Source organism: Ornithorhynchus anatinus, chromosome 8 (genome assembly GCF_004115215.2).
Source record: "Ornithorhynchus anatinus isolate Pmale09 chromosome 8, mOrnAna1.pri.v4, whole genome shotgun sequence".
Classification (NCBI taxonomy): domain Eukaryota; kingdom Metazoa; phylum Chordata; class Mammalia; order Monotremata; family Ornithorhynchidae; genus Ornithorhynchus; species Ornithorhynchus anatinus.
In genome coordinates, this window is record NC_041735.1 from 22,928,912 (window position 1) to 22,950,516 (window position 21,605).

A 21,605-nucleotide genomic window follows, 5' to 3' on the forward strand; every position below is an offset into this window, starting at 1 on the left:
CCAACCTGATTATCCTGTATCTATTCCAGCTCTTAGTACACTGCCTGGGACACAATAAGTGCCTAACAAATACCCTATTTTAAAAAAAACCCACCAAAACCTCAAAATAATATACAAGCTCTGGCCAGACGCAGGCTGGACAGTAAAACCGAGGCTCCTTGGCAATGGGGTCAAACAATTAACCAGTTAATCAATCAGCAACATTTAGTGAGTGCTTACTGCATGCCAAATACTATATTATTGGGAGAGCATAAGAGTCAGATTGCATGATCCCTGCCCTCGAGGAGCTTACAATTGTTAACCATCATCATCAATGGCATTTATTGAGCATTTACCATGTGCAAAACACTGTACTAAGCAATTGGGAGAGTACAATCCAACAGAGTTGGTAGACGCTGTCCCTGCCCACAGCCAATTTACAATCTAGAGGGGGAGACAGACATTAAGAAAATGTATAGTATACGATTTATAGATATGAATGCAAGTTCTGCCTAGCATGGGAGGCAGGCATGAACATAAATTATAGGTAGGGGACACACAGTATAAAGTTAGGCCTCATCACAAATCTCATAACATCCCAGCAAAGACTATACAACTCCACAGAGCCAAGACCCCAACTTGCCACCCCTCCCCACCAGAGAAGAGCCGCCCAACAGCACCCACCCAACCTCTGCCGCTTCTTTCTCCCCCGGCCTTCCCACCCTGCCCCAGCTCATTTCTTAGGCTCCTTCTCAGGCTTGGCACCTATTCAAAATCCGGGCGGCTTCTCCCCCACCTCCGGTCTTTTCAGCTCAGGGTGTTTCTCTCTCTCTTCCATCTGGATGCTGGGGAGAAAGCATGGGCCTGGGTGGCAGAAGGACCTGGGTTCTAATCCCAGCTCCACCACTTGTGCTTGGACAAGTCACTTTGCTTCTCGGAGGCTGAGTTCCCTCATCTGTAAAATGGGGATTCAGACTGGGACGCTATGTGGGATGATTAACTTGTATCAACCTGATTAACTTGTTTCTACCTCAGCGTTTAGAAGAGTGTCTGACACACAGTAAATACTTAACAAATATCATTTAAAAAAAAAAAGGCCTGTGTGCCTCACGCTGTCAGCCCCAGCGGGCACAAGCTGAGCACTTGAAACCAGACTGTGGACCCCATGTGGAACGGGGATTGTGTCTGACCTGATTATCCTGTATCTACCCCAGCACTTAGTAGACAGTAATAATAATTAGTAATAATGATTGTGACATTTGTTCAGCCTTAACTATGTGTTGAGCTCATAATCTAAATAGGACGGAGAACAGGTACTGAATCCCCATTTTACAGATGAGGTAACTGAGACACATAGAAATTAAGTGACTCGCAGAGAGTCACACTGCAGGCACGTGGCAGAACTGGAATTAAAAGCCAGGGCCTGTGCTTTTTCCACTAGGCCATACTGCTCTTTGTGAGCACTTTAACAAATACCAAAATTATTAGTATTGTTCCAAGTCCCAGCAGCCTTTGGGGACTCACCCCGCTCTGCTTCCCCACTGGTGCTGAGGGCAACTGGGCGCCTGGAAACCCAAAGCTGCCACCACAACCAACCGCAAGATAAGAGGTGGCCAGGCTTCATCAGCCTGTTAACCCCTGGCCCAGCCAATGCCTGGGGCTGGGGCACAAGCACACTAGACTCCCCCAGAGACCAGCCAGCAGGGGCTAGGCAGGGAAGGAAAGATCTCAGAAACCATTCCCTACATCACCAGTGCTCAACGGCACAGAATAACAGAGTCACTTCCATTCACTCCAGGGGCAGAAGACAGGGGAGACACCAATTGATCAAGGCTCTCTCTAGACTGGAAGCTCACTGTGGGCAGGGAACGTGTCTGTTATATTGTTATACTGTTCTCTCTCTGCACACAGTAAGTGCTCAATTAATACGACTGAATACCAACTTTGTTACATTATGTTGTATTCTCCCAAGCTCTGCACACAATAAGCTCTCGATAAATATGTCAGATTGATTGGTTGTGGGAGTTGAAAGGGGTGAGGAAGAAACCCCTTCTCCCCCCGCCGTGGGATGGCCTGGTGGAAAGAGCAGGGGGCTGGGAATCAGAGGACCCAGGTTTCAGTCCCCGCTCTGCCCTTGACCTGCTGTGGGACCACAGGAAAGTCACTGAACCTCCCTGGGCCTCTTTTTTCCTCATCTGAACAATGGGGATGACAACACCTGCCTCTCCCTTCCTGACAGAGAAGAATGTTGTGAAGACAAATGTGAGATAACAAATGTGAAAATCTCTGTGTGAATGAAAGGTGTCACAGTATTTCAGACAGAATACGGAGAGGCCCTCGAGGACTCCCAGAAGGGGGCAAATAGAGTCAGGGCCCGCCATGTCCAGGGTCTCCACGAGGCCCTTTCCGGATGGCACTGACTCCAGCAGGGCCGACAGCCCATTAGATTGGATGTGTGCAGATCAATCTGGCTGAGATTTACTATCTAGACTGATTCATTTCAGCTCTGGTGAAAATTTAAAAATCTACCCTGTCCCCCCCAACATCCTGCATTCTAGGGGGCCCTCTGGACTGTAAGCTCACTGTGGGCAGGGAATGTGACTGTTATACTGTACTCTCCCAAGTGTTTAGTACAGTGCCCTGCACACAGTATGCATTCAATAAGTACAATTGACTGACACAGAGCTCTCCCAATCAGGGGAGAGCTTAATTGTCATCAAGGCCAGAGTCGGTGTCCTAGTCTCACCTCTGTTGGCTTGTCAGGGAACTGGGAGACCTCATCTGGACCTCGGTTTTCCCTTGCCCAGTAACCCAACACTTGGGGTGCTTGGGACAGAAGGGCAGGCCCACGAGAGACTTCTCAGACATCTATCTCTGGCCAAGGACGGCATGGGCAGCGGCATATTGGTAATAATAAAGGTAATCAGGTCGGACACAGTCCCTGTCCCGTATGGGGCTCACTGTCTCAATCCCCATTTTACAGCTGAGGTAACTGAGGCACAGAGAAGTGAAGGCACTTGCCCAAAGTCACTCAACAGACAAGTGGCAGAGCCAGGATTAGAACCCACGTCCTCTGACTCCCAAGCCGGTGCTCTTGACACTAGGTCACGCTGCTTCCCCCTCTGGGAGTAGCCGCTGACTGTGAACCCATCTATTGCTTCACAAGAGGGAAATGGAGAAACTGGGGTCTGGGAAGGAAGAGGAGCCAACTGAGGTTGCTGGAAAACTGGGCTCCCAAGCCATACCAGCCCAATGTTGGTAGGGGGATCTCTCTTTCTCTCCCCCAACCTCTTTAGAAGATACTCAGGAAAAAAAAACCCAGGCATTCACCGGGCCTATGTTAAAATGGGATTTCTCTGTGTGCTAGATTTAAGAAGAGTCACTCTGCCCATGCTGTCCACCCAAAGGATTAATTTCTAGAGAGCTGCTCCTGAAAACTGTGGGCCGCAGTCCCACCGATGCCGCCACAGGGGAATGGCCATGGAGAATTAGACCATTCCGGGCCCGGCTCTCGACGGGAGGTGGTTGGAGCTGAATCACTTACGTCCTTCCACAGCTCGTGCAAATCCGGGCCAGGATGGCAAAAGGGGCCATCAATCAATCAATCAGTAGTATTTTTTGAGCCCTTACTACGTGCAGATCACCGCCTAAGCGCTTGGGAGATTACAATTCAACAGAATTAGAAGACACCTTCCCTGCCCATAATGGTCCTCAAGGAGCCAAAATGGCTGTGGTATCAACCTGGCTGGGTCAAGATTTGGGGGTTGGGCCCTACCCCAAGACTATTTCCTAACTGGACTGGGGAGGCATCGAGGGAAGGGACAAGCATGCAATGGTGGAAATGCAAGACCCAAGATTCATTTCATCTCAGCCTCCCGTTCATGTTGTGCTCCCGACCCTGAACAGTGCTAATAAACAACATATTAAAAGCTGGAGGGGCGGGCGGAAGTCAGGGGCAGAGAAAATGACTACAGTTTGCCAAGGAACAGCACTGTGGTGGGAGTTTAAAAGTTCAAACGCAAGGATTTGGGCTTCTCAAGCTTGAGCGAAAGGTCTCACCCTCCCAGAACTTACGAGAAGCTCGGTTCGCTTTGCCCTCGATAAAAACAACAGCGGAAGAGTCGCAGCAGATTGCCTGGAGGCGTTTTGATTTGCACACACCTGGGCCGGGCACCGTTTCCCAACAGTGGGCTGGAGACGCTGGCAGCTCTCAGTCTTGGAGAACGAGGCCTGTGCCCCCCACCACCCAAGGCTCCCAGACCAAGGACATGAAGAAAAACCAGAGGGGAAGAGAAACATTCTCAAATCGGAAAACTTAAGAGAATTAGATAAACGAAGTGCTCAACTGCCCAAGTCTGGGCACTCCAGGGCCCAGCGGGGTCAGCCTCTCCCGGCGGCAGGGTGGAACACGACGGACCTGGAGAAACTCAAAGAAAAGTGAACGGCCCAGGGATCCACCCTGCCAAAAGGGAGCAGCTTTAACAACCCAGCCTTCTGTGCTGTGCTTCTGTGGTTTCGATGGGGCGTCCCTCCTCATTTCTGGAAAGAATGGTGACGTCAGGCCCCACGCCAAGATGCCCCCATTCTCCTCCCCTGAGTCCTGGGTCATGGGCTTCTGGATCCTTCTACCGCCGGCAGACAGAATTTTTTATTATTATTATACTAGTAATAATAATAGTAGGAGTAGTGATATTTCTTAAGGACTTACTATGTGACAGGCACTGTACTAAACGCTGGGGTGAATATAAGCACATCAGGTTGGACACAGTCCCCGCCTCACGTGGGGCTCACAGTCTCAATCCCTATTTGACGGATGAAGTAACTGAGGCCCAGTGAAGTGAAATGCCTTGTCCAAGGTCACACAGCAGACAAGAGTTGGAGCTGGAATTAGAATCCATGACTTTCTAATTCACTGGCTCGTGCTCTATCCACTACATCATGCTCATTTGGGTTGGGTAACTCAGTGTGCAGGAACACACAAAGTCTGACAGAACACGGAGGAGGAAGGTTTGTGGGGGATCCCGGACAGAGCTACCTGTAGACAGGTGGCCAGGAGACAACAATGGCACCCGGGGACTCATGGAATACAGCCTAAGCCACAGCACAGGAGAAGGAGCCTGACTAGACCTGGGCTTTCACTCGCTAGGCACCATTGCTCTCTATTCTTAGGGCTCTTGGGCTAGCTCCCTTGATCCCTGCAGGGGACAAACAGCAGGATTCAGGTCACCACAGAAGGGGTCTACAATGCAATGGTCCAAATCCACCAATCAAGGATACTTATTGAGCACTTACACTACAAAGAGCTCCTAAGTGCTTGGAAAAGTCCAGTAGAGTTTATGGACGTGATCCGCACCCTCAAGGAGCTTACAATCTACCAGAGAAGACACTACAATTATAGGTATGGGCAAGCAACAGTTTAAAGATATGTACATAAGCATTACGGTGGAGGAAGCGAATATGCAAGTGCTTAGGTGACATGGGAAAGCTGGAGTGGTAATATGGGGGAAAGTACAGTGGGGAGATGAGAGATTAATCAGAGAAGGCATCCTGGAGGTGATGTGATTTTAGAAGGGCTTTGAAGGTGGTGCCCAGGATATGAAGGGGAGGAAATTTTAAGCAGGAGGGAAAGAGTGACCAAAGAGTTGGCAGAGAGTGAGGCGAGTGTAGGACACGGTGGCTAGGTTAGCTCGAGAGAAACAAAATGTGCGGGTCGGGGTGTAGCGGGAGAGGAGAGAGACTAAATTGAGGGGAGAGAGCTGACTGAGTGCCTAAGCAGCACGGCTTAGTGGAAAGAGCATGAGCTTGGAAGTCAGAGGACTTGTTCTAATCCCGGCTCCACCACTTGTCTGCTGTGTGACTTTGGGCAAGCCACTTAACTTCTCTGCATCTCAGTTACTTCATCTGTAAAATGGGGATTAAGACTGCGAGCCCCATGTAGGGCAACCAGATTTCCTTGTATCCACCCCAGCACTTAGAACACTGTTTAGCACATAGTAAGCACTTAACAAATACCATAATTATTATTATTTCTGCTTGCTTCAGATAGGAATGGAGATTTTTGAGGGGTGAGAGGGGGTGTGCAGACCCAATTTTTCCAGGCAGCAAAGTGAAGCATGAACTGGAGAAGGGAGAGGCTAGAGGCAGGGAGATCTGCGAGGAGGCTGATGCAGTCATTGAGCTGGGCAATGACAGGGCTTAAACCAGTCGTGTAACAGTTTGAATGGAGGAAGGGTAGGATTCAGATGTTGTGAAGGTAGAGAGGCTTGGGGAGGGCAGATGAGAAGTTCAATTTATGCTGAGCTTAAGGTGTTGGCAGGACATCCTTGTTGGGATGTCCTTCAGACAGGAGGAAATGCAAGACTGCAGAAGAGAGAGGATGAGGCTGGTGAGGGAGATTTAGGAGGCAGCTCCATAGAGTCGGCAAGTGAAACCACAAAACACCATGTGCAATCAGTAAAGGACAAGGAGCCACAGGTGGGAGCGAAACAAGGACAAGACACCCTCCCACCGCCCCCCCAGCCCCCCCCTACCCTCAGCCCCCGTCCTCCTGGCCACGGTCCCCGGCCCCCAGACCCCGAATCTCGCCGGCGGGGTTGTCCCTCCACACCCACACTTTCGTAGAGTAGATTGGAAAACTCCCTGCAGTCACGGACCGCATCTTCCTTCTGCAACTCCTCCCTTGGCCTCAGACACAGCTGTGCCCCGCTAGGTGCTCAAGGTTGCCCGTGCTGACTGCGGGAGGAGCGAAGGGCCAGAGCAGCAGGATGAGAGGTCTTAATCAGTCACCCCCTTGCCCAGTTCCACTGGCGATCTCTGGAAAGTTGGGAGACTGGAGAACCGAAATGACCACCACGCTGTAAGAGAAGCCTCTGCAGGTCGAAGCCCTGAGGCCAAGTTGAATCACAGAACAGCTTGGTTGGGCTTTCAGCGTCCCTTTACCCACTACCCCATCTTAGAGCCCTAAACACTTGGAGGGAAGGAGGGGGGAAATTGAGCTGAGCACACCCACACGCTGTCCCCAAGGAAAATGAGACTACGGGTTCAGACCCGAGCTGGACCCAGATGCCACAGCTCCAGGCGACCCTCATCAACATCAGACCAGGGCCATCCACTGAGGTCTCCTGGGTCACGCCAGGCACCCAGGATAACAGGATGCTCTTCTGAGACACTTAGTGCAATCCTACAGGCTTGCTCTGGGAGGACCCCTGACCACCCCCGACTTGCTCCAGAGCCAGCAACAACCGCTCCCCATCCCCAAGTCTACATGAACGCCAGAGCCGCATCCATGTTACGGAATTAGGCAGCCACGGCGGCATGAGGCTGGGCGCTGATTTTAAGATGCACATAGGGGCCAGGAGGGGATGGGCTGGCTGGAAACCAAACTGTCCAGTAGAAACCGGGCATACTAGACTCAGTGGGGCCTTCCTTGGCAGAAGAGATGACGTGGCGGCCCCTGGCTGGTCTAACCCGCGGAGGAGTGCGCTCTACTCCAGCGACTTCTCGACCAACCCAGGCAGCCACTGAGCTTGGCCTCTCAAAGCTGCCTCCCCGACAGACTAACTACACATCAGATCCAAGCCAAGAGCTCCCTGGCAACCCTGCCACCACCCCCTGACGATGAGAATTCTTCACTTGGGATGGAGGGAAGAAAAAGAGAGAGAGAGAGAGAGAGACAGAGGGAAAGACAGAGAGAAAGACAGAAAGACAGAGAGGAGAGAGTGTCTCAGAAGCCAACACCAGGCCTCGGGCCCCTCGTAAGGCATACTCAATTAATTCAGGGCAAGGGTAAGAACAGCACTGTGTGATCCTGAAAAGAATGAAAACAAAAAAAAGACACAGACACACTACCCTGCCTCCCCACCTCCTTAAAGAGCCCCAGAAAGTGGGTAAAAACAACATCAAAAGTATTACATATGCACAAACACACAACTACCGCCCAACTGCAACCGCAGGCATGCAGTGGTGTGACCCAAAAAGTCACCTAGGTCTCAAGTGAGCTCCAAACCTGGAGGCCCTCAGAGGGACACCGGAGAAATGGGGTGGTCCGTGAAGAAAGAGGCTTCGCTGCGATGTTTGGGGGAGAGGAGAGGATGTGTGCAGGGGCCTTCTCAGCAGAGCCATTTCCTGAAGCCCCACAGGTTCTGACTGCCTACTTGAACTGACTTGAGTCCTGGGCTCAATCCTGCTTCTCCCGGACCGACTCTCAACCGGCTCCTGCAGAGGGCCCAGGGGAGTCCTGGCTGACTCAGGGTGGGTTTGGAGGCTAGAGGATGTTTCCCCAGCACGATTTGCTTCTCCAGCTGCTCCACTCCAGAGGCCAGCAAAGGTCCTGGAGGAGGATGAACAGCAAGCAAGCTTCCAAGGTGCTTCTGGGCTCCTCTTTGGACCCGGCATCTTCCAGCAAGTACAGGGGCCCCAAGGCAGCACCAGCTAATCAGCCTTCTCCAGTCCTGTTTCATTCAAGGGGCATCTCGGGCTTCCAACTGAAACCCTGGGATTTGGGGAACCAGGAGGTGGCTGCCCAGGGCAGCTCATAATGCCAAAGCACACTTCCTTGACCTCCCTTGGGCTCAGCTCCTCTCCAGCACCAGATTTTCGGGAACTCTGCTACACCCAAATGTGGCTCAGGCAGTCCTCTCTTTCCCGCATGTAATTTCTTCCTGGTGTTTGGTTTTCTCCTTTCTCTCTCTTCTTTATCCTCCCCGTGCCTCTCCGCTTGCTTCCCCTGCCCTCCTCCATTTAAAACTTCCCAAACCACTGAAACCCCCTCAAAAGGTCAGATGTGGATTTTCTAAAATCAATCCATCCATCAATGGTATTTCCTGAGTGCTTCCTATGTAGAGAGCACTGTACTAAGCCCTGGGGAGAGGACAATACAAAAAGCTTCTCCAGTCACCATCTAGGGAACCGATCGAACAGCAGATGATTGATTACAACGTTCTGTCAGGGAAGGAAGAAACTAGAACGGTCTCTTAGCTCCTCTAACTCCAGCACATGCGGGAGGCAAAGAAAGGCCAGACCTAAACTCACTGCCCCATTCAGTTACTCATTCAATCGTACTTATTGAACGCTTACTGTGTGCAAAGCACTGTACTAAGTGCTTGGGAGAGTACAACATAACATCAAACACATTCCCCGCCCACAACAAGCTCACAGTACAGAAGGAAAAAAATAAAATAACTCACTGGCCACTCGGCCCCCATCTCCCGCAACAGGGGGCTCGTGGGCAAGTCTGGGCAACTCACATGATAATTCCTGCTTCACAAACTGAAGGCCCATCTAGCCCCTGCCTGCCCAGACTACTACAAGTCCATACTGGGCCACGTACCCCAGGTTTGGTAATTATAGTCAACCCAGTGTCATGGACTTAACGAAAGATTCCTTCACCCTCAAAACCGATATCAAAAAAAAAACCGAAAGCGCCATCCAGCTGGGAAAACATCTACAAAGGCCATTCTACTTGGTCATCTTCTCCTCATTTGACGGACTGCCCTTGTTTTGATGAGGTGGACACAGTCTTGCTGTGCTTGGTGCTTGTCTTTTCCTGTTTCCATAAACCCTGCCTCCCCCTATAGACTGTAAGCTCGTTGTGGGCAGGGAATGCGTCTGTTATACTGTGCTCTTCCAACCGTTTAGCATAGTGCTCTGCATACAGTAAGCGCTCAATAAATTCGACTGACTGGATCCTTCACTGTTTTTGTTTTTTAGGAGGGGAGTCCTGGTCTCCAAGTATGTCAGCATGATAAAGAATTCAATGTTCTCTTTCCTCTCTGCCTTTCATGTTTAAATCAGCCCTCAGAAACAGTCTAAAAAACAGTTACGGTACTTGTTAAGCGCTTACTATGTGCCAAGAGTTGTTCTAACTCTAAGAGCTGATACAAATTAATCAGGTTGGACACAATCCCTGTCCCACATGGGACTCACAGTCTTAATCCCCATATTACAGATAGGTAACTGAGGTGCAGACAAGTTAAATGACTTGCCCATGGTCACAGGACAGACACGTGGAGAAACTGGGATTAGAACTCAAGTCCTTCTGACTCCCAGGCCCGTGCTCTATCCACTAAGCCTTGCTGCTTCTCAAAAAAGAACAATCTTCCCTTTCTCTCTGACCCAGAGCAGATAGCAAGCGGTGCAGCTGCCTTACTTCTCAGCGCTTAGAACAGTGCTTGGCACATAGTAAGCACTTAATAGATACCAACATTATTATTATTATATGGGAGGTGTTTGGGGCAGGTAACCAACTGGGTAGGCTCTGGGGGTGGCGGTGTACAGCTTCACCCTAACGTTCGGGCAGGCCCATCCAAGCAGCCTGGGCACATTTTCGTGCCATCTTTACAGGGCAATTTTTAAATCTCTCTACCTCCAGACCTGAAGTCAAAGTCAACAAAATGGGAGGTTTATCAGGGCTTGAAGAGTCCCCAGCGGCGGTTCTCCGGACACGATGTTTTGATTTTCGAAGCAGCTGTAACTCGGAAGTGTTTTGGCACCACCACCGATGTCGAAAGCTGTCAAGTAAGAGAAACGCCCAGCGTGGAGGGGGCGGTCATGGGGAAACACTGATGGGTCAGAGGGCGCCAAGAAGGGATGGACAATGCCTTCCTCCCTTCTAAGATGGATGGAAGCAATGAGACCAGCATAGCCTAATAGAGTCTGGGCCTGGGAGTCAAAAGGTCCTGGGTTCTAATACTGACTCCATTTGCCTGCTGTGTGACTTGGGCCAGTCACTTCACTTCTCTGGGCCTCAGTTACCTTATCTGTAAAACGGGGGTTATCGGGTCCAACCGATTATCCTGTATCTACCCCAGTTCCGGTACAGAGGCAGGGCTTAACAAAAGCCACAATTATTCTTACTATTACACCAAACTGGGGTTAAGGCAGGAGGTTGTGGACTTCATATATGTTTTCCCATTCCTGACCAGCAAGCAGGTGAAAAATTGCTAGTGAACTGTCCTCCAAACCCCACCCTACCACCACCATCCAAGCCTGCTCCAAGGCAGGTTGGTATCACCGGACACGGTTCCGCCGCTCAGACTAAACTAGATTTTCTGATCAGAGAAAGAAAAATCAAGAGTGACGACAATAACAATAAAAGAGAATCCCCCGACCCCTAGGAAAGGGGAGGGGGCTAAGACTTACTGCCTCCTTCGATTTTATCCGAGCCTCTGCTCCATGTGATCTGCCTGGTTTCCAGTTTGACCTGGAAAGTTTTCCTCTCCGGCCGCTGAGATTTTTTCGAGTAAAACAAAGTCATCACGGTGCCCACCTCCAGGCTCCGGCAGAGGTGGGCGGCCTGGGCCTCGGACTGGATGCAGGGCGCGAAACCGTTGAAGGCGCCCACAGCCCCTGCCGCCGCTGCCATCGCTCAGGCCTCTTCCCGGCTCCGGGGAGCCCCCTGCCCCTCTCCAGACAATGGGCTCGGTGCCCCCCTGGGGCCAGTGGGACCAGAAGAGGAGGAGGAAGAGGGCGTCTGGGTAGTGCGATGCGGGCAGGGACGGAGGAGGCAGGCGGCCGGCTGGCCAGACTCAGTGCATAGCGTGATACTGCTGCAGGACCGCTCCTCCTGAGGACAAGAAAGGGAGCGAGTCAGGGGGCTGGGGCCACACACACACCCCTTTATTGTCGTACAGTACTTTCCCAAGCGCTTAGTACAGTGCTCTGCACAGTAAGCACTTAATAAATAAGACTGAATGAATGTGCCCCCGTACCCATTTTCCAAACATCTGGGGAAAGTGGCGTGCAGACACACACACACACACACACACACACACACACACAAACACCCCTCTGCATTCCCACTCCCGCCGACTGCTGGGAAAGGCTGGGAAAGGCCTCGCTCCAACCTCCAGCTCAGCCTTAAACCGAAACCAGCCAAGCACAAAGCATTCCTGGGCGGCGGAGACTGCTCTAGCTCGGCCGGGGGCTTTAGGCTATGGGCTGGGGGGCTGCAGGCCAGGGGTTTCGGGCGAGGAGCTGCAGCCTGGGGAGGTGGGGGTTTGCACAAAGGGAGCTACGGGCCAGGAGTTGCAGAGCGGGGTTACAGGCCTGGGGGCTGCAAGTTGGGGGCTAGGGGCCAGGGACTGGAAGCCAGGGGCTTCAGGCTAGGAGCTGAAGGCTGGGGTGGGATGGTTACAGGAAGGGGGCTGCGGGTCTGGAGTTGCAGAGTGGGGCTACAGGCCAAGGGGGCTGCAAGTCGGGGGCTAGGGGCCAGGGGCTACAGGCTAGGAGCTGCAAACTGGTTGCGGAAAGGGGACTATGGGCCAGGAGTCGCAGAGGGGGGTTACAGGCCAGGGGGCTGCAAGTCAGGGTCTGGGGGTCAGAGGCTGCAGGCTGGGGGCTACAGGCTAGGAGCTGCAGGCCGGGAGGGATGGTTGCAGGAAGGAGGCTAGGGGCCAGGAGTTGCAGAGCGGGGTTACAGGCCAGGGGGGCTGCGTGCACGGAGGGGGCTACGGGCCAGGGGCTGCAGGCCGTGGGCTATGCACCAGTAGCTGCAGGCCGAGGTGGGTTTCAGAAAGGGGGCTACAGGCCAGGAATTTCTGAACAGGCTTACAGGCTGGGGGGGGGGGGGCTGCAGAACGGGGGCTACAAGCCAGGCCCTGCAGGCTGGGGGCTACGGGCCAGGAGTCGCAGGCCGGAGACTACGGGTGCCCAGGGCTTTGTACAGTACCTGGCACAGTACCTGGTACATCTTAAGCGCTTAACAAATGCCATCCTCATCCTCATTATTATTAGGGGCCGGTCTGCAGGCCGGGAGCCTCGGGCTGGCTTGGGGCAGGGAGCTGGGGAGGGGGTGGTCGCTCACCTGCCCGTCCGGAACCCAGGCCACCCGGAGCCCAGCTCGCCCTCTCCTGTGTGTGTGTGTATCCGTCGGAGGGGAGGGGGGATATGTGTGTGTGTGTGAGACCCCCTCCCCGCATGGATCCAAGGAGGCCGAGATCTCCCGATCTAAGTAATGGCTGAAGACAAGGAAAAAGGGGAATGGCAGGCACACAGATAGACAGACACACACAGAGGTCTGGGCGGGATCCGGGAGCCCTGGATGTCCGGCAGCCCCCTCCCATCGCCCTCGATGAGGGCGAGGGGGAGAGCCCCACCAGGGACAGATGCATTGGAGCGATGCAACGGTGGGGTGGGGGGGGGGGATGCCACGGAGCGCTGCAGCGGATCGCCCCGCGGGGGTCTCGGACCTCCTTGGCCTTCGGGGCCCCCGGCTCTGCAAACAGGGCAAGCCGGAGGGGCAGATTCCGGACCCCCAGATCCCCAGACCCTCGACCCCTTCCCTCCGAGGCCCGGGAAAAACGCCCGGAGCCCGGGAGCAGAACCGCAAGCCCCTTCCCCGTCCCGGCCGCCGCAGCCCCCGCCCCCAGTAAAACAAAGAGCAACGGTCAGAGAGCCCCCCCTTCCCCGGGCCCCCCCCCCCAGGACCCCCAGTACCTGCCCAACGCCGCCCGAGGGCTCCGCACAGGCTCAGCGCGCCCCGGCCCCGGCCCGGCCCATGTGCAGCCGGGGAGGGGGAGCGGGAGCACGGGGCGGGGGGAGGAGGAGGAGGAGGAGGAAGGGCGAGGGGGGAGCAACAGGATGGCCTGCAGAGAGGGGCTGCAGCCACTGACACCTGTAGGATTAGAGAGAGGGAGCTGAGTGGCAGGAGGATCTCCACCCTCCGAGGGGCAGGGGGGCAGGAGGAGGAGGAGAAAGGAGGGGAAGAGGAGGAGGAGAAAGGAAGGGAAGAGGAGGAGGAGAAAGGAAGGGAAGAGGAGGAGGAGAAAGGAAGGGAAGAGGAAGAAAAGGAGGAGGAGGGAGCGGGCAGTCACACGCACGCAGAGGCCTATTCCGCCCTTTCCTTATGGTCCCATGGTTTTCCTCTTGCTCTTTCTTCTTCTCCTCTCTCCTTTTTCCTCCTCCTCCTGCTCCTCCCCTCCTCCTTTTTCTCCTCCTCCTTCTGCTCTTCTCCTCCTCCTGCTCCTCCCCTCTTCCCCTCCTCCTTTTTCTCCTCCTCCGCCTCCTTTTTCTCCTCCTCCGCCTCCTTTTTCTCCTCCTCCGCCTCCTTTTCTCCTCCTCCGCCTCCTTTTCTCCTCTTTCTCCTCGTCCTTCTCCTTTGTCTCTCCTCCTCCTTTTCTCCTCCTCTCCTACTTTTTCTCCTTCTCCCGTGCTTTTTTTCCCCTCCTCCACTTCCTTTTCCCCCCTCCTGCACTTCCTTTTTCCTCTTTCTCCTCCTCCTCCCCCTACTCCTCCTGTGTAGTAAAGTAGCCTAGTCTCCCGACATCTAGCGATGCCCAGGCCTACCCAGGCCTCTGGGCGCTGCCCATCTGGGCCACAAGCTTTGGGGGGAGGAGGGCGCGGGGGAGGCCTCTCCTGGTCCCGAGAAGAAGGGGGGCCCGGGCCAGGGGCACAGGCCAACGCACAGATCCCACCCGGACCCAGGCCCCTCCCTGCACCGACCGGCCTAGGCAGGGAGGAAAAGGTGCATCCTGCATGTGGTTCCGTCATCCCTGTGGCCAAGGCAGATAACGACCCCAAGCCAGTCGTTTGGGTAGAAAACAGACAGCCAGATTTTTTCCTAAATCCCAGGCCCCCGCCCTGTTCTGGACCCCAGTTCCTTTTAATAGGAAAGTCTGAGTATTTTCAAAGTTTTTGTTATTCTTCAGCAGCTGGGACAGCCCTTTTCCTCCCCTGGCCCATCTGTGTCCAAGGGTCCTGCCCCACCCGACAACTTGATGGGCCCAAGTTGGTCGGTAGCCACCAAGGTGGCTCAGCGGTTGGTGGCTGGAGGTCACAAGGTAGGGACCTAGCAAGTGTTTTGGAAGACAGGATCAGAGCTGAGAGGACATAACAGAAACCTAAGGAGTGAATTTCAGGTAGAACAAGGGCCAGAGAAAACTGCCACTTCTCCTCTTCTTCGTCCCCTTCTTCCCTTCCCATCCTCCTTTCCACTCCCTTCAGTCAATCAATCAACAGTATTTAACTGGTGCTTACTACTCCTATTACTAATAAGAATGATGGCATTTACTAAGCGCTTACAATGTGTCAGGCATAGTACTAAGCGCTGCGGTGGATACAAGCAAATCGGATTGGACATAATCCCTGTCCCGGGTGGGGCTCAGTCTCGATCCCCATTCTACAGATGAGGTATCTGAGGCCCAGAGAAGTGAAATGACTTGCCCAAGGTCACAGAGCAGATAAGTGGCAGAGCCAGGATTAGAACCCATGACCTTGACTCCCAGGCCTGTGCTCTATCAACTATGCCATGCTGCTTACTCTGTGCATGGGACAGTATGGTAGAATTAGTAGACATGATCCCTACCCTCAAGAAGCTTACAATCTATTTGAGGAGGCAGCCATTAAAATAAATTTCAGGAAGGAGGGAGCACTCCAGTATTAAGATATGTACATGTTTTGGGGGGGGGTTTCCCCATCTCAATCAACCACTGGCACTTACTGAGCATTTACTGGGTGCTGAGCAGTACTGTATTAGTTGCTCAGTAGAAACCAGTACAGTAGAGGTCATAGACATTCCCTGCCCACAGAGAGCTCACAGTCTAGAGGGAGAGGCAGACATTAAAATAAATGATTGACGGGAAAACCAGAGAGATGAGATCAGATGAGAGTAAAGCAGCCATTGAGCAATCTTTCTACTTGTGTTGGACCAATCTTCCTTCATTTTGAGGACACCTGGGGACAGCCGAGCTGGCTCCAGAAAAACCTCTTCTTTCCAAGTTCCACTCGAAGAAGGGACACCATTTGTACGGAGCTGGTTTTCAGTCACTAAATGAGTGACCCAGGCTGGTGATGTGATGCAGCCAATTGATGGCCCTGGGGAGTTGGCAAGGTTCTACACTTCTCAACATGTGGGTCAAAAGGAATGTGAACCTGACCCAAAGATTTTCTCCCAAAGTGGCATTGTAATCTGGCAGCTAAAGCAGTATTGATATTGACAAACATCAACGGTCATTATGACTAGAGTACACAACTTTACACCAACAAAAATGTTGATATTGACATATATCAGCAGTCATTATGACTGGTGTAAGCCACTTTACACTAACCCCAACAAAAAAACAAAATGCAGTAGAGGTCAACCACCAGTCCCTACTAGTGCTAGAAGCAGCGCTTATGGTAATAACTTGTGTCTAACATACCTTCTTAAACACAATGCAGAGTCCATGAAGGTTTTCTTCCACAAGCTGTTCTCTTGTTATCACCATCAATGATATTTACTGAGCGCTTACTTGGTGCAGTGCACTGTACTAAGTGCTTGGGAGAGTACAATACAGCAGAGTTGGTAGAGACATTCATGGCCCACAACAAGCTTACAGTCTAGAGGGGAAGACAGACAAATATTAACTAATGATTGTCCCCAGCCCCCAAGATCTTGCTGACTTTTTGAATGTTTTGTACAGTGCTCTGATCCCTGTCTTCAGTCAAAATCAAAAGTGTGTGCACTGGTAGTAAGTGCTAAGAGTACATATCATATCCCTATGCTCTCCGATTCCCCTATCATTTCTTTTAATGTCTGTCTCTCCCTCTAGACAGTGAGCTCTCTGTGGGCAGGGAATGTGTCTACCACCTCTACTGTAGTAGTTTCTCCTGAGCATCTAACACCGTGCTGCTCATCACCCAGTAAGTGTTCAGTAAGTACCAGTGGTTGATTAAGAGGGAAAAAAACACCAAAAAATATGTACATATCTTAATACTCGATTGCTCCCCTCTTCCTGAAATTTATTTTAATAGCTGCTTCCTCAGATAGATTGTAGGCTGTAGAAGTTAGGGATCATATCTACTAATTCTACCCTACTCTCCCAAGTACAGTACTCTGCACAGAGTAAGCAGCATGGCATAGTGGATAGAGCGCGGGCCTGGGAGTCCTGGGAGTCAGAAGGTCAAGGGTTCTAATCCCAGCTCCGCTATTTCAGCTGTGTGACCTTGGGCAAGTCACTTCACGTCTCCGGGCCTCAGTTACCTCATCTTTAGAATGGGGATTAAGACTAAGTCCTGTGGAGGACATGTATTGTGTCCAATCTGATTATCTTCCCCTTCTAGACTGTGAACTCGTCATTGGCAGGGAATGTTTCTGCTAATTCTGTTGTCTCGCATTCTTCCAAGTGCATAGTACAGTGCACTGCATAGAGTAATCGGTCAATAAATATGATTGATTGATGGTAAAGGGCCTCACTCAGGATGAGAGAAGCCCACATTGGTGGATTGTGGTCGTTGACCCAATCTGATTCTTCCCTAGTGGGTCTGCTCTGCTTTCTATTATCTTTAAATACTAACAATCATCACTAGAATAGTCGCAGTCGTGATAATAGTATTTATTACTTCGGGCAGGGAATGTCTCTGCCTGCCTACTTTGTTATACTGTACTCTAGCGCTTAAGTACAGTGCTCTGTACTCAGTAAGTGTTCAATAAATATGATTCATTGAACTGGGCTGGGAAATAATGCGTGGGTGAAAATTCAACACAGTTCCTGACCTTCAGGGGATTCACACAATCTAAGAATAAAGGGGAGGACATAACAGGTTTTAAGAGTGTTACCTGAGAGTTAGAGCAACCGCACCATGACAATAACAGGTAGGTCGATCTATTTATTGAGCGTTTACTATGTGCAGAGCACTGCACTAAGAGCTGGGGAGAGTACGCTATAACAATGTAACAGACACCTTCCCCTGCCCACGACAAGCTTACAGTCTAGGTCGATACTTAGCTTATTTATTCACAAATAGAAAGAGGAGAATCCGTGCTGGGCAGCAGCAGCATGGAAGAGAGTCGAGGGCGGAGACTCAGGTTTACTGCACGGAAGGAGGCAGTGGTAAACTGCTTCTTTTACCATTTTTACCAAGAAAACTCTATGGATCCACTACCAGACCGACTGCAGAGGGAAGTGGGGCGTTCTGGGAGAGATGTGTCCATGGCATTGCTATGGGTGGGACACGACTTGACAGCATAACAGAAAGAGTAGATGGTTACTCACCAAAGGCTCTGCGAAGCAGCCACGGGAGAGGACCTGGTCCTTGTCTGTGTGACCCTGGGGAAGTCACTTCACTTCTCTATGCCTCAGATCCCTCATCTGTAAAATGGGGATTAAGACTGTGAGCCCTGTGTGGGACAGGGACTGTTAGCTTGTATCTAACCCAGCTCTTAGAACAGGGCCTGGCATGTAGTAGATGCTCAACAAATCCCAGAATTATTAATTATTATTATCACAGCAATAGAGGGAAGGGCTCATTATCGCCTTTGGAAGTGTCCTCCCAAGCAAGTCATTCAAACATTTTATCCAGCGCTTACTACAGTGTCTGCCACCTAGTAAGCGCTTAACAAATACCACAATTATTATTATTATTGAGCACTTGCTCTGTGCAGAGCACTGTACTAAGCTCTTGGGAGAGTACAATACATGAGAATTAGCAAACACATTCCCTACCCATAACAAGCTTCCAGTCTAGAGAATACTACAGTCCAGTATTTTCCCACAGACCAGATGTTTGGGTATGATGTCTAACCTTCCTTCTTTGTGAGATAAGAACTCCATCCCTGAAGTCAGGCCATTTTGTACCTGATGCAGGGTTGTGGGATTCTTTATCAGGGGTCCTCAACCTCCCAGAAATATGCTTAAATACCACATTATTACTATTCTTATTATATTTAGAGAAGCAGCGTAGTCTAGTGAATAGAGCCCAGGCTTGGAAGTCAGAAGGACCTGGGTTCTATTACCGGCTCCGCCACTTGTCTGTTGCGTGTCCACGGGCAAGTCATTTCACTTCTCTGGGCCTTGGTTCACTCATCTGTAAAATGGGGATTAAAGACTGTGAGCCCCATGTGGGACAGGGACTGTGTCCAATCTAATTATCTTGTATCTACCCCAACGCTTAGAGCAGTGGCTGGCACATGGTAAGCACTTAAATACCACAATTATTATCATCATATACGAACAAATCCTTGTGCCTGCGGGAGTAGTTAGACTCCCTTCTGTCACAGATTTGCTGGGTGACCCCAGGGCTCCAAACTTAACCTCCCAGTGGCTGGGTTTGTCCTTGTGTAAAATGAAGATAATAACACCTTCCCTTCTCCACTTCACAGGGGCGTCTGGAGGTCCAGGTGCTACTGGGTGTGAAAGCACTTTGAGTTCTCCAGAAGAAAGGCTCTAGGTAAGTCCGAGGAGTGATTATTCCAGTTATTAACATTATTAGTGTTGTTCAGGGCTACGGTGACGATGGCAGCTTTGTTCTAGAGCTCTTGTGATCTTCCCCCGTGATTACTTCAACAACACTGACCGCCACGTTCCCTGTCCAGGGAGGGAGCCTCTGACCAGCCTTAAGGGTTCAGTGGGCACCCCCTCTCCCTGCCGCCCCGCCCCTCCCTCTCTGGTCACTCTCCGCTCCGCCGGTTCTTGGCTGGCCACTGACTCACCGGCACTGCTAGGTGGGGTCAGGGGGGACTGGCCTGGTTCAGCTCAGCCTCGCCCAGGCCTGTGCCAGGCTGCAGGAGGGGTGGGAGAATGCCACACCGGTAATGAACCATGCAGACCTTCTGGTCTCTCTCTGGTTCCTAATAGTCTGTAGGTGCACTGCTGCCTTGCACCATTGATATGCACTGACCACCATTTTCCCAATACCTATTTCTTTTTTAATGGTATTTGTTAAGCGCTTACTATGTGCCAGGCACCATACTAAACTCTGGGTTACATACAAGTTAATCAGATTGGACACAGAGACTGTGTTCCACTTGATTAGCTTTCATCTACACCAGTGCTTGATACCTAGTAAGCGCTTAACTAATACCATCATCATCATGAAAGTAAGCCGGGCATCTCCGCACCAAGCTCCCTGGAGTCAGGGGGTGAGAAACCACTTGCCGACCGGGAAGGGGGCATAAAATGTCTTCCTCCCACTCGGCTGTTAGACCACCATTCCAAGTACTAACTTTGGACAAACTGCTTCCTTCTTCCCGGCTCTGCTGATACCCTCTGACTGGATGAGATCACTGTGCCCCCCAATTCATTCATTCATTTATGCATTCATTCAATCATTCACCTGTTTGTTCATTCCTTAGAGGTAATTAAGCCTCCAGTGGGTGCAGGGCACTGGATCGGGTGCCTGCGGACATACATTAAGAGAAATACATCGTCCTTGCCCCACAGGAGCTTCCACTCTGGTGATTAACATCATCGTGGCAAACTCAACCCCCACATTCCAGGGCCTCCTGGGATGGGCAGTAGAAGAGGACAACCACATCCTGTTTTTGTTTTGCTTTTGTTGGGGGGAAGGGGGTGATCAGTGAAGGGAAGGTGCCTACCTGCCCCAAAATTGGTTGGAGAGGAACAAGTCCTTCCAGTTCCCTCTCTCTAGAGGGACTGCTCTTATTCAGGAACGGTTCTAGCTATTGTTGAGGGAACAAAGAGAGCGCTCTTCAGGGAGGCTAGGAGCATGGCCTAGTGGATAAAGCACAGGCCTAGGAGCCAGAGGACCTGGGTTCTAATCCCTCTTGCTTCCTATGTGACCTAGGGCAAGTCACTTAATTTCTCTGTGTCTTAGTTTCCTCAACTGCAAAATGGGGATTTAAAACCTGTTCTCCCTCCTACTTAGACTGACCTGCCACGTGGGACAAGGGACCGAATCCAGACCGATTAACTTGATTAACTAACCCCAGCACTTAGAGCAGTGCTTGACCGAAAGTAAGTGCTTAATATATAAAATATATACACACATATATATGTATATTTATACACAAATATATACACATATATATGGGTATATATATATATATATACATATATATAGCGAGCAGCGTAGTCTAGTGGAAAGAGCACAGGCTTGGGAGTCAGAGGATGTGGGTTCTAATCCCTGCTCCGCAACTGGTCTGCTGTGTGACTTTGGGCAAGTCACTTAACTTCCCTGAGCCTCAGTTACCTCATCTGTAAAATGGAGATCGAGACTGTGAGCCCCACCTGGGCCAACCCGATTACCTTGTATCTACCCAGGTGCTTGACACATAATAAGCGCTTAGCAAATACCATTATTGTTATTATTATAAAAGAAGGGAAAGGAGCATAGAGCTCCGAATGGAAGCAAAGGGGCTTGGAGAGGAGGAAGGTGGAGAGAGGGAGGAAGGATGGGAGGGAAGAGGTTGAGGCGAGGCCCAGGTTGAGACAGGACAAAGCCATTCTCAGCATTGCAGTTGTGGACGAGGGGCCGTGGATCTGCTAATTGTGCTGAAGTTTTCTGCCCCCTAGTGGTTCAGTAATGGCAGGGGAAGACACACGTGTACGTGTAGTAGACACACGTGTACGTGTAGTAGACACACGTGTACGTGTAGTCTGTGTGTGTGAGTGAGAGAGTCAGAGAACGAGAGATGGAGTCTTCTCCTCCTCTAGACTATAAGCTCGTTGTGGGCAGGGACTGTGTCTGCTTATCATTATACTGTACTCTTAGTACAGTGCTCTACAAACAGTAAGCGCTCACTACAACTGACCAACGGACGTATACCTGAGGGTGTCTTTGTGCATTCATTCATTTAATTGTATTTATTAAGCGCTTACTATGTGCTGAGCCCTGTACTAAGCGCATGGAATGTACAATTTGGCAACAGATAGAGATTAATCCCTGCCCAATGGCGGGCTCACAGTCTAAAT

At 51.3% G+C, this 21,605-nt stretch overlaps 1 protein-coding gene across 4 annotated transcripts in view; it reads right to left on the bottom strand.

The window, feature by feature from the left end:
• The window catches only part of PLCG1 (phospholipase C gamma 1), an 82,491-nt gene extending 68,617 nt beyond the window's left edge, over positions 1–13,874 (bottom strand). For 2 of the 4 annotated variants that reach the window (XM_029071023.2, XM_029071022.2), the window contains exons 1-2: positions 13,414–13,874; positions 11,119–11,542 (exon numbers count right to left, since the gene is read on the bottom strand). In XM_029071023.2, coding sequence (XP_028926856.1) covers positions 11,119–11,341 — 223 coding nt within the window. In that variant the 5' untranslated portion in view covers positions 11,342–11,542; positions 13,414–13,874. Of the gene's footprint in view, positions 1–11,118; positions 11,543–12,781; positions 12,803–13,413 lie in introns of those variants that run through there. The other 2 variants (XM_029071019.2, XM_029071021.2) reach the window with 2 other exon arrangements.
• Positions 13,875–21,605: the final 7,731 nt, after the last annotated feature.